Genomic DNA, 12,591 nt, shown 5'->3' on the forward strand with positions numbered 1-12,591 from the left:
CTGAAAGGTACCTTTAAAACAATACAGGAACGTAAAACCTTTGAAGTCAGAATGATTGAATATTTTAACACCCAACAGACAGGACTTAACAAGGATCTGGGTTTTCTAGCCCATTATAAACCATAAAGTTGTATTTCTCTGCTTATCATCCTCCCCTCCCCTCCCCACAAACATCCTGCTAGACTATCTATGGAATGCTTTGAAGTCCCCATACACATCTCCTACCCACCCTGCTAGACTGTCTATGAGAGATTGTTATATACACTGTCAGCTACTACATTTGCTTATTTCTGATCTGACGAAGGGCAACCTTCGAAAGCTAATCAAGAAATGTATTAAGGTATGTTCAATAAAAAATGTATCATCTTATTTTCTTTTCCATGTTTTAATTTTGTTTGATTTCTATTGATTACCTTTAAGAGTGGACTAACACGGCTACCACACCTCTCTACTTAGGGCAGATGTTGAAACTGGAAAAAGGATAGGGACAGGGCTACAGATGGTAGACAGGATGCATAAGGACACAGAAGGATGGTGGACATGGTAATAGAAAGAATATCAAATGGAAAGAAGACTGCATAAAACAAAAGACACTGGGACCAAAGTGAATAGAAAAACTAAATAATCAGACAACAAAGGTAGAAAAAAGTATTTTATTCAGAATGTATTAATTGGAATATGTCAGCCTTTGGAAATGTGCATCTGTGATATTTTGCATGTAAGTTTCAATTTTTCTAGTATTGCTGCATGCCGAGTCTGACTTCTTGAGGTAACTATCCAGTTCAGTATTTTGCCTTCATAGTTTTTTTTATTTCTAGTTCCTTGTGTCATATCTGTTATGTCATGTGTTTTTCATGTGTGATCAAGGTGCAGTATTCTGCTAGTGTGTAGTATTTGCAGTCCTTTTTTTTGTCACTAGGTAGTGTACTGGTGTTTTAGAGCCCGGTGTAATTACAGTGCTGCCTTTCCACGCATAAGGTTGTAGCTCGTCCTGTCCTTGGAATTAGTGCTGTTATGGTTTGGTAAGGTTATGAGTGTGTTTTTGCACAAGTTTGTGTATAGTGTTTTGCAGTGGAGAGATTGTGTGTTGGCCTTACTGAGGTGGCACAAAACATCAGAAAGGGAGTAGAGCCTAAATCATGACACACTACCTCTTGAAGGATCTACATATAGAGCTTATGCATTTCGAAGGTCTACACTGGCATGGTATGGGAAAGAGGGTAGGGAAATACTACTGGAGAGGAAGAGGGCGTGCTGGGTAAGGAGGAAGGAAGGAAGGGAGAAAGAGCTGGCTCTTTCTCCCCTCCTTCATATTAGCATATTCATTTGCATATATATATATATATATATATATATACACACAAATGAATTATGCTAATATGCCCTGCCCCATCCTTTGCCCCCCCCCCCAATTAAACAAACTACACCCATGTCATTAATCCACGCTTTTGAATATGCTCTGTAATTTTGTTCTTTATAATAATCTCTACCATTTTGCCCAGCACCGACATCAGGCTCACCTCTGTTATTTCCCTGATCACCTCTGGAACCCTTTTTAAAAACTGGCACTACATTGGCCACCCTCCAATCTTATGGTACCATGCTTGATAACTTACATATTACTAACAATAGTTCCACAAGTTTATTTTTCAATTCTGTCAATACTCTGGAATGTATACCATCCTGTCCAGGCGATCTGCTACTCTTCAATTTGTCAGATTGCCCCATTACATCTTCCAGGTTTACAGAGATTTGATTCAGTTTCTCTGACTCTCCTATACTTTGGAGTCCTGCTTGACACATGAGCCGGGAAGGTATTCCTTTCTGCTCTCAGGAAACAAAAGATTCAGTCTCAAGTGTACCACCTTATACAGCTTCCACAGTCCTCAGGAATGGGACTATATGCAGGTTTTAGGATAAATGGTAGCCAAATTGGACATGCTCCCAATGGTCTTCCAGTGAAGCATCATGGTCAATCAACCATCTAGAACTGAGAGTCCGTACTGGTGCAAATAAAGGTGTTTTTTCCTGGATAATCATCTGTGTGGGATTTCCTTACATATACTCCCGGAGCTGTTATTTTTGTTGTCTTCTCTACTTTTTTTGCGTGACTACTAGCATTTGCCATACTGGTGAAACCAGTGAGAGCTCTATCAGACAACGCATCAGCAGTATCTTTATAGCAACAGACAAGGGGGAACCCACAGTGCTCCTCTAGTCTGGAGGCTCAACTTCTTTTCCACTGGGAAAAGAGTTTGGCAGCACACAGAGCAGGAAACCTGAACACTCAAGTGGACTTCCTCAGCAGAAACTCTTTGGAAACAATAGAAACTTTCAATGGAAGCACTCTCTCTCATCTGGACTAAGTGGGGACTTCCTGTGGCCACGAGGAACAATGCCAAGGTTCCAAGATTCTTCAGTCATTGAAGGGAATACAGTTTGAAAGGCATGGACATCCTATTTCAAACTTGGCCCACGAACTCCCTGCCATATGTATTCTCCCCTCGGTCAGTAATAGGCACAGTTCTCCACCAACTTGCTCGTCATCCTGGTCGGGTAGTGTTAGTAGCCCTAGATTGGCCCAAAAGATTTTGGTACATGATCTTATCTGACTCCAGATACATCTTTTGCCTCACAAGGGACTTCTTTCCCAAGGTCCAATTCAGATGGAAGATTCATCGTCCTTTGGCCTTACAGCATGGCTCTTGAAAGGTCCAAGCTAAGAAAGAAAAGTTATACTTACGATGTTATTACAACTTTGCTCCAAGCTAGGAAAAGATCTACTTCGGTTGCATATACTAGAGTTTGGAGAACCTGTGAAGTGTGCTGCTCAGAAAGTTATTTCTCTTTTTCTTCAAGAAAGACTGAAATCTATCACCAAGTTCTACAATATTTATGATGATCCACTAATTTATTTATTTATTATTTATTTGGTACACTTGTATCCCACATTTTCCCAGCTTGTGCGGGCTCAATGTGGCTAACAAAGTTAAAAGAGAATTACATAATACAGCAGGATATAATAGTTATATAAAAATTAACAAATACAGTAACGAAAGGAGCTAAATAAGAGAATACGAATGGGAAAACAGGAGCAACAAAAGGGAAGCAGACATAAGGCAAAAAGCGGGAAATCAAACAAAGAGATAAGAGATAATCCACTAATATTTACTGCTCTGGATGCTCCATCTCCTTTCTGTGTTTTAGTATGGAGTGCTGCCTCGATTTGGGTCTCTGCCAGGTATTTGTGACCTGGCTTGGCTACTGTTTGGAAAACAGGATACTGGACCATTGGTCTGACACAGTATGGCTATTCTTTTATGTTATGTTCCTGTAGGCGTAACGTTACAGATACACATTGCAGATAATGGAGTTTAAAGTATTCACTCTCTTATATGAGGTTTCTTCTGTTTGGCAATTTGATATTGCACTCCTGTCACTGCATTACAGCAAGAGGGAAAAAGGAAGGAGAAACACCACTTTCCCTAGCTGCAAAAACAGAAGGCTGTGTAGAGCTAGTGGAGCTACACAAATAATGCAGTGGCAGAAACATAAAAATCCAGGCACTGCTCACCTCTACCACTATCCCCTCAACTTTCAAGAAAGGCTCAGACTATAGCTTTTGTTTTCTTAATTCTTTAATAAATTGAAAAAAAGCACATCTGTAGCATATCACTTTCATCCTTCAACTTGAACCCTCCCTCTGCACTCCACCCTAAATGAAGTTGGAGGTATTGAAGGTGGAGAGCAAAGAGGAGTAAAAATAGTATGCTTGGCAACTCTGTGGAGGGTCACCTCCACCAAGGCATGCTCCCTCTGTGCCACTCAGTCAGCTGTAACAATTACAATAGATACACTCATCTGCCCTTCCTCCTTAGGCCTGAATGCATCGCTTCCATGGCAAACCCAAATCTGAGTTCCCTGCATGGTGGGAATAGGCCTGAGTAATGGACCAGTCCCATGTGCAGTTTTACAGTGGTGAAATTCACAAATATAAAAAGAACTTAAAAAAAACAATTGCATTCTCCTCTCCCACAAAAATAAACCAATTCAATTCTTTTGCAAAACATAAATGCAATACTTCATTTTACCTTCCAGCACTGATGCTTAGCATAATATTCTCCTTGTGCAACCCACTCTTCTGCAGTTGACGTTTTCACAAACATGCTATCATCCAGATCTGAAAGGGACATAAAAGTGCAACTCTGCTTAGCTGCTTGACAGTATCAGGAACTGCAAAAGTAACACATAAATTCACAAAGACTACTCTGAGGACCTTAGATGCTCTATTCTAAGCCATACATTTTTTTAAAATATTTTTTGGTTTTTTTTTGGAGAACTATAGCATATCCATTCAATCCAAGCAGAAATTAAACTTATTGGGGAGGTGGAGAGAACCCTGCCAATGCCCAGAGAACTCTCCATTGGATGACATCACCAATATGTGCAGCTGCATTATCTTGATTTTGGACGAAGAATAAAAGTAATGCTGGCTCACAAAGATGTATCAGTTTATTTGGATTGCATAATGGCTCAAATACTATGAGCTCTGTCACTGGATAGGACCTCAAAAGAGACAAATATATGTCATAGTGTACACAGTTTGAGAGTGAGGGATGGAAGCACTGATTAAACTTCAACTGCTCTTGATGTTACAACTAAACTTGCTACCTTTGTTGGCAATGTCAACCCAGCAAGTTTAAAGAATGAAGAAAAGAAGAGAGCTGTGTGTTATTTAATGTGCTCACTATAAACAATGGAAGAACAACAGAGTCAGGAGGAAAAGGAATGAAGAATCAACCTGAGATGAAAAGTATTCATAAAAATATATAAAACCACAAGAATTCAGGCAGTTTTGAGCAATAACCACCACCCTGAAATCAGTATGTTGCATTTTGATTCACATTTTTAAACACATCCTTACCTTCATTTTCATTGGTTTGGACAACCTTAACAAATTCCTTTTTAATGAAATATTCAAATGCCGGTGCCCGTTTCTCACAGTTCTCATCAAAGATCCACAAGTTCACTCTTGCTCTAGTTATGGCTGTGTACAGCTGCTTTAGCTCCCCATTCAGCATCTACAGAGGAAATTGAGAAAAGGTTTCAGTATTCACTCAGAATAAGCAGGACTACTAAGATGCTTTTTACTCTGTTTTCATGGATCATTTTAACATCACATGGAGGGGCATAATGGAACAGAAACGCCTATCTCCATGGGCGTTTATCTCCGAGAACGGGTCCGTGAAGGGGCGGGGCGGATCGTATTTTTTAAAAGAAAAAGACGCCCATGTTTTATTCGTCAAGGTGTGAGCTGGGCGTTTTTGCTTTTCAGCGATAATGGAAAATGAAATCGCCCAGCTCAAAAACGAATAAATCCAAGGCATTTGTTCGTGGGAGGGGCCAGGATTCATAGTGCACTGGTCCCCCTCACATGGCAGGACACCAACCGGGCACCCTAGGGGGCACTTTTACAAAAACCAAATAAAAGGTAAAAGAGCTCCCAGGTGCATAGCACCCTTCCCTTGGGTGTTGAGCCCCCCAAATCCCCCTCAAAACCCACTGCCCACAAGTCTACATCATTACTATAGCCCTAAGAGGTGAAGGGGGGCACCTACATGTGGGTACAGTGGGTTTGGGGGGGTTGGACGACTAATAGCATTAAGCAGCACAATTGTAACAGGTGGGGGGGGGGGATGGGCCTGGGTCCACCTGCCTGACGTCCACTGCACCCCCTAACAACTGCTCCAGGGACCTGCATACTGCTGCTTGGGAGGAGGGTATGACATTTGAGGGTGAAAGTAAAAAGTTGTGAAACATCATTTGTTGTGGTGGGAGGGGGTTAGTGACCACTGGGGGAGTCAGGGGAGGTCATCCCCGACTCCCTCTGGGGGTCATCTGGTAATTTAGGGCACTTTTGGGGGCCTTATTCGTAAAAAAACAGGGTCCAGGAAAAGTGTCCTAAATTCTAGCTCAAAACTGTTCCATTATCGGCGAAGGGCGCCCATCTCTGTTCGCCCGATAACCACGCCCCAGTTCCGCCTTCGACACGCCTTCGACACGCCCCCGTCCACTTTGTCCGCATCCGCGACGGAGTGCAGTTGAAAGCGACCCAAATTCGGCTTTTGATTATACCGCGTTATTCGTTTTTGTGAGATAAACGCCCATCTCCCGATTTAGGTCGGAACTTGGGCGTTATTCTCGTTCGATTATAAGCTGGATAGTAATATAGAGATAATTAAGCAATAATCACACAGTGGACAAACATTTACTATACAAACATCTCAGTTTATCAGGGATGTACACGGAAAAAAATCCAATTCTACTTCAGGTCATTTTCAGACTCCTTTCTGGGGTTTTTTCACACATTCATGACAATAAATTTTTTAAAATGCATAGCAGAAATTTTTAACATGGATTATTAAGGCCCTTATAATTTGGATGTCTGAAAACCAGCACATCCATATTGCATGGACATCAAAATCTGAAGTTTATAATGCCACGATATGGACGTCTAAAACTGCAGGATAGCCTTATGGCAAATGGGTGTGGTCAACACATGTTTTGGGTGGACTAGAGAGGGGCCAAAATATGGATGTCCAATTCCACTGAAAAAAAAAAAAAAAAAAAAAAGCAGGTATGCTTTGTGTTTTGACAAGTGGCCATCAAGGCCATGGTGTGAACAGCCCATAATTTCACTACCTTCTAGAAGGCCTCTGGACTCAGTTTCCACTCTCTAGAGTGGCTGAGAAAATATGCCTGAACATTCTCCACCTGCAATGTGGACAGCCAACAAGATTCTTCTCCACCCAGCGCATTAGAATATCCACTTCCTGTGCCACTGATGCCCTCCCTGCTTGCTGATGCACGTCACAGTAGTGGTACTGTTAGAAAAGACTCAAACTGTCTTGTCTCTGAGGATGGGAAGAAACCACATGATGACCAACCTGAAAATCCTTCACCTCAAGCTTGCTGACAGACCACACATGATCTCTCTAACCGACAACTGATCCTGAGCTACCTACTCACAACAGTGGACTTCCCAACCCCGAAGGCCTGCATACACTACCGGGGGGATCCAGATCCAATTCATTAAGCCAGCAAAAGAAACTCAGATATGCATGAACCATCAGTGAAGACAGACCAAAAATTCTTAGAATCAGGAAGCAGCAATGCTTGCTGTATGGACATATGTGAGCCCTGGCCCAAAGGACCAGTTCCAGCATGGCTGCCATAGAACCCAGCATCTAGGGATAAAATCATGATAGACCTCTCCAAGAAAGGTGGCTTTGGATCTGGGATTGAAGCTTGATAAAACCCGAGTCATAAAAATGTGGCCTATGTGGCCCAGCTGAGTATCGAATTGGGCTGCTCCAAAACTTGATAGGCGCTATATTGCTTTTCCTATTGTTTACCATCCAGCATAGGTTTTCCAGATACCCCATGATCCTGGAAGTCAATGATCCTGCTTCCTGCCTTGACTTGGTTTAAATTAGCCAGTCATCCAGATGATAGGCATGAACCAGAATTCCTTGTTTCTGCTAGCCTGTTTTGGAGAATACCAAATCAGTTTAGTTTCATCTCTCTTGACCTTTGATGCACTGAGAAAACTCATCCACTCATTTATTATAGAAAACTTGGATTCATGATTCACTTTTTTCTGATCTCCAATTACAGGACATTAAACGATTATAACTTGTCCAAAATACAGCCGTAAAATTACTTTTTGGTGTTACTCATCGTGATCATGTTACTCCCTCTATTGAGGCAGGTATATTGGCTCCCGATATCAGCAAGGATTCCTTTTAAAATCCTTATTCTTGTCCAGAAAATCCATTCCTCTGAAACACCTTGAATTCTTTTTCGATATCTTGTGTCATTTTGTCAAACCTGCTTTGTGTACACATTCCTCTTTTTTTCAATCATTGCCAAGTCACTGTGGGACAACCTTCCATTAGGTCTCCGTAAGGAAGCATCTATTTCATGATTTAAAACAGATTTAAAAACTCACTTCTTTTTTAAATGTTAACCTGGTTGCCTGTTAATTGCATGCTGGCTGGCAGAGTGGGGGACTCTCACAGGTGCAGAATGGATGCCTTCTTTTTATTGGAATATAATAGTTCTTTTCTATATTTTATAAAATTTTATTGTAAACCACATAGATGGTTATTTACCAATGGGCAGCTTATCAAATATTAAATAAACATGAATGACCTGGAACTCAAAATGCCTGCACAGGATGCAGAAATTGAAGATGACTCTAGTCCTCCGGCCAAATGGGGATGTGAAAATAGGTTTATGAGAGGTAGAGAGATGAGAGAAATTCCCTTTTACTGACTGCCATGATCTGCGATTAGAGGGTCTCCATGTGAAACTGAGGCACTTGAAAAGTGACGTAAAAGATGAAATGAGCTGTTCTTCTTCAAGACTATGAAATGCACAGAGTAGCGGCCACTTCCCCATCCACCTCAACAACTGGAACAAAAGCCTACCAGGCCAACAGCCTGGTAAGAGTGAGCTCTATTGCTGCTTTCTTGTCCCCACATGCAAAAGGGGTAACAAAGACATCGGGCATGGGGGAAGCCTACTTGAGAGAATAACTACAGATGACCTCCAGGACTCATTGGTCTGTGGTAATATGGGTCCATTCTTGGTAGATCCAATAGAGGTGCCCCTCCCCCATACAGGTTCCATCTCAGAGGGGACCCAAAAACGTTTTATTAGGTGGCTAGGAAAGTCTCAGAAGCTCTGGACCTGCTAGACTTCAGTTTCAAAGCACCCAGATGGGACAGACCCTGAAAGGAAATGCATGAAGACTGCATGGTGAAGAAACACCTGGGCAACAAAAATGATAAAGGGGATGGGACAACTTCCCTAGGAGGAAAGGCTAAAGTAAGTGGTTAGGGTTCTTCAGCTTAGGGAAAAGAAGTCTGATATACTAGAGGTCTATAAAATAATGAGTGGAGTGGAAAGGGTAAAACGTGAATTGTTTGGAGGAAGTGACGTCACGCAGCCGAATGGACGCTTGATCCTCTTGCTCCATGATCCCTCGCCGTTTATACAGCAGTAACTGCGCTAATCCTCAATATATCGGGCGAAAACAGCATTGGCGTGACGGTAGATACCTCGCCATCAATATGAGCAAAAAAATCGCTGCCCTCCCGCGAGATAATGAGCGCCTTTCGACGTGGCAGTTGGCGCGGGGCCTAACGCAGCCAGCCTCTCCTAAACCACGAGGCTCACAGATGGCCAACTCCAAAGCTGCTTGTTCCCGCGACAGCGACTCTGCCCTGATACCAGCTCTCCCAGCTGACCTGACAAAATGCCTGGAGGTAATTCGCACCGAAATCCGTGCATCCAAGGACGAAATCCTGGAGCATGTAGACGCGCGGAGTGCGGACTTGAGGGAGCTGGGGAGCAGGGTGGAGGTGCTGGAGGAGAAAGCAGATGAACAGGAGGGAAAGAATGTAGAGGTGGACAGGAGACACAGGATGCTGGACGAAAGGGCGGAGGAGCTACAGTACCAGATGGATGACCTTGAGAATCAAGGGCGCAGACAGAATCTACGATTCAGGGGAGTCCCGGAAAGTGAGGATATGGAAGATGTCCAGAAGGTGGTGAGAACCATATGCGAGCAGCTGATGGGAGAGAGCTTTGACGCTGCAGCCATGGGCATGGACAGAGCCCATAGAGCGCTGGGTAAAAGCAGAGACAACAGGCCACGAGACATAGTGGTCCGATTCACTTCATATGTCAGCAAAGAGCAAATATGGCAGAGGGCGCGCCAGAACCCTTCTCTGGAGTTTAATGGAGCACGAGTGGCGATTTACCAGGATATATCTACATTTACCCTCACCCAGAGGAGAGCCATGAAACTGGTTATAGAGATCCTGGTGAAGGAAAAAATAGTCTACAGATGGGGTTTCCCATTCGCTCTTTGCTTTGCGTTAAAAGGAGAAAATGTCCGCTGCAGAAAGGTAGAGGCGGCATGGAAGGTCCTGCGTGAAGCGGGATTGACCCCGACAGATACTGTGCCTGTGGGTATAGCATCATCTACCAAGAATCGGATGCAGAAGTGGAAACGAGTGGAGAAAACAAGCAAAAAGACTGTGGACAAGACATGAGAGACTGGGCTCTGGTCTGGGTGAATTATCTAAGTTACTGCTTACCGGGAAGTATGGGGGGGCATTCTGAATTTGGAGGGATGATAAGGGTTGCATAAGAGTATGGGGAGAGGCTCGCAGTTGGATTAAGAGAGGGATTTAGGGGGGGTCGGGGTGCGGGGGATCGAGTGTCATATTCTGGGGGTTCATAGAATCCAATCTTACTTTCAATTCGGCTGGGGGGGGGGTTCTTTCTCCTGGTTCCCAAGTAGTGCTAGTAAGCGCTAGTTGGTGGGCAATGATAGAGGGGGGGGGGGGATTAGGGATGGGGGAGGGAAAGGGGTAGAGAGAGGGCGGGACATGGTTAAGGGGATAGATTGGGAGGGGAACAGGGGGGAGGGAGAGGATCATAAGAGTGTGGACTATGAGGTTCGCATAAACTTTTCATCAAAAAAAGGCAATGTAAAAGCAGAGGTCCATGGCTAATTTTAAGTTACTAACTTATAATGCAAAGGGCCTGAACTCTCCGTATAAACGACATGCCTTGGGGAGGGAATTACGTATGATGCATCCACATGTGGTATTCCTACAAGAAACTCATTTCTTAAAAAAACACATGAGAGGTGTTTGGCCTTTAAACAATACCAGACAGTGTACTTTGCCTCTCATGCCAAGGGAGCCAAAAAGAGAGGGGTGGCAATTATGTTCCATAGGGATGTACAAGCCCAGATACTACATGTGAGAAGGGAAGCGGAGGGACCATATCTCTTCTTATACATCCTTTTGGAGCAGGACGTTAACTCTAGTTAACGTGTATGCTCCGAACGAGAGACAAGAGCGCTTTTTTGGGCAACTCCGTAGAGACCTGCAGGATTTTACCAGAGGGAAGTTGCTGGTGGCTGGAGATTTTAATGTATTTATAAATGACCTAGAGATGGGAATAACTAGTGAGGTAATTAAATTCGCCGATGACACAAAATTATTCAGGGTCGTCAAGTCGCAGGAGGAATGTGAACGATTACAGGAGGACCTTGCGAGACTGGGAGAATGGGCGTGCAAGTGGCAGATGAAGTTCAATGTTGACAAGTGCAAAGTGATGCATGTGGGTAAGAGGAACCCGAATTATAGCTACATCTTGCAAGGTTCCACGTTAGGAGTTACGGATCAAGAAAGGGATCTGGGTGTCGTCGTCGATGATACGCTGAAACCTTCTGCTCAGTGTGCTGCTGCGGCTAGGAAAGCGAATAGAATGTTGGGTGTTATTAGGAAGGGTATGGAGTCCAGGTGTGCGGATGTTATAAGGCCGTTGTATCGCTCCATGGTGCGACCGCACCTGGAGTATTGTGTTCAGTACTGGTCTCCGTATCTCAAAAAAGATATAGTAGAATTGGAAAAGGTACAGCGAAGGGCGACGAAAATGATAGTGGGGATGGGACGACTTTCCTATGAAGAGAGGCTGAGAAGGCTAGGGCTTTTCAGCTTGGAGAAGAGACGGCTGAGGGGAGATATGATAGAAGTGTATAAAATAATGAGTGGAATGGATCGGGTGGATGTGAAGCGACTGTTCACGCTATCCAAAAATACTAGGACTAGAGGGCATGAGTTGAAGCTACAGTGTGGTAAATTTAAAACGAATCGGAGAAAATTTTTCTTCACCCAACGTGTAATTAGACTCTGGAATTCGTTGCCGGAGAACGTGGTACGGGCGGTTAGCTTGACGGAGTTTAAAAAGGGGTTAGATAGATTCCTAAAGGACAAGTCCATAGACCGCTATTAAATGGACTTGGAAAAATTCCGCATTTTTAGGTATAACTTGTCTGGAATGTTTTTACGTTTAGGGAGCGTGCCAGGTGCCCTTGACCTGGATTGGCCACTGTCGGTGACAGGATGCTGGGCTAGATGGACCTTTGGTCTTTCCCAGTATGGCACTACTTATGTACTTATGTACTTATGTACACCATGCAACCTGGATTAGACAGGTCAAAGTCTCCAGCTCCAAACGATTGGAAGATATCTCAATCCCTGAAGATCTTTGTAGAGGAGATGGGGTTATATGATGTGTGGAGAGTGGGACACCCTAGAAGGAGAGATTATACTTATTATTCCCAGGTGCATCAGTCTTACTCAAGATTGGATTATATATTTGTTGATAAGACTCTCTCGGAGGGGGGAGGGGATTCCCACATAGGCCATATTACTATTTCAGACCACACGCCGACGTGGGCTGACCTCCCCTCTTTGAGAGAAGAGACGACAGATAAACGATGGACACTTAATAACTCTCTTCTGCAAGACCCAGCAGTTGTGGCTAAATTTATAGCGCTATTGCAAGAGTATTTTATGCATAACATGGACTCAGGGCCGGCCTTGGACGTAGTGTGGGACACCTTTAAGGCGGTGGCTAGGGGATATTTTGTAAAGTGTGCTAGCCAGAAGAATAGAATACGTAAGGAACGGCTGGCCCACTGCATGGAGAGATTGGGGGCCT

At 43.7% G+C, this 12,591-nt stretch overlaps 1 protein-coding gene across 1 annotated transcript in view; it reads right to left on the reverse strand.

Moving 5' to 3' along the window:
• TRANK1 (tetratricopeptide repeat and ankyrin repeat containing 1) overlaps positions 1–12,591 on the reverse strand; it is a 222,299-nt gene that overhangs the window by 46,253 nt on the left and 163,455 nt on the right. The window contains exons 17-18 of the mRNA XM_030205498.1: positions 4,925–5,081; positions 4,092–4,180 (exon numbers count right to left, since the gene is read on the reverse strand). Of these exons, the coding sequence (XP_030061358.1) occupies positions 4,092–4,180; positions 4,925–5,081 (246 nt within the window). The remainder of the gene's footprint in view (positions 1–4,091; positions 4,181–4,924; positions 5,082–12,591) is intronic.

Source organism: Microcaecilia unicolor, chromosome 1, assembly GCF_901765095.1.
Source record: "Microcaecilia unicolor chromosome 1, aMicUni1.1, whole genome shotgun sequence".
Lineage (NCBI taxonomy): Eukaryota > Metazoa > Chordata > Amphibia > Gymnophiona > Siphonopidae > Microcaecilia > Microcaecilia unicolor.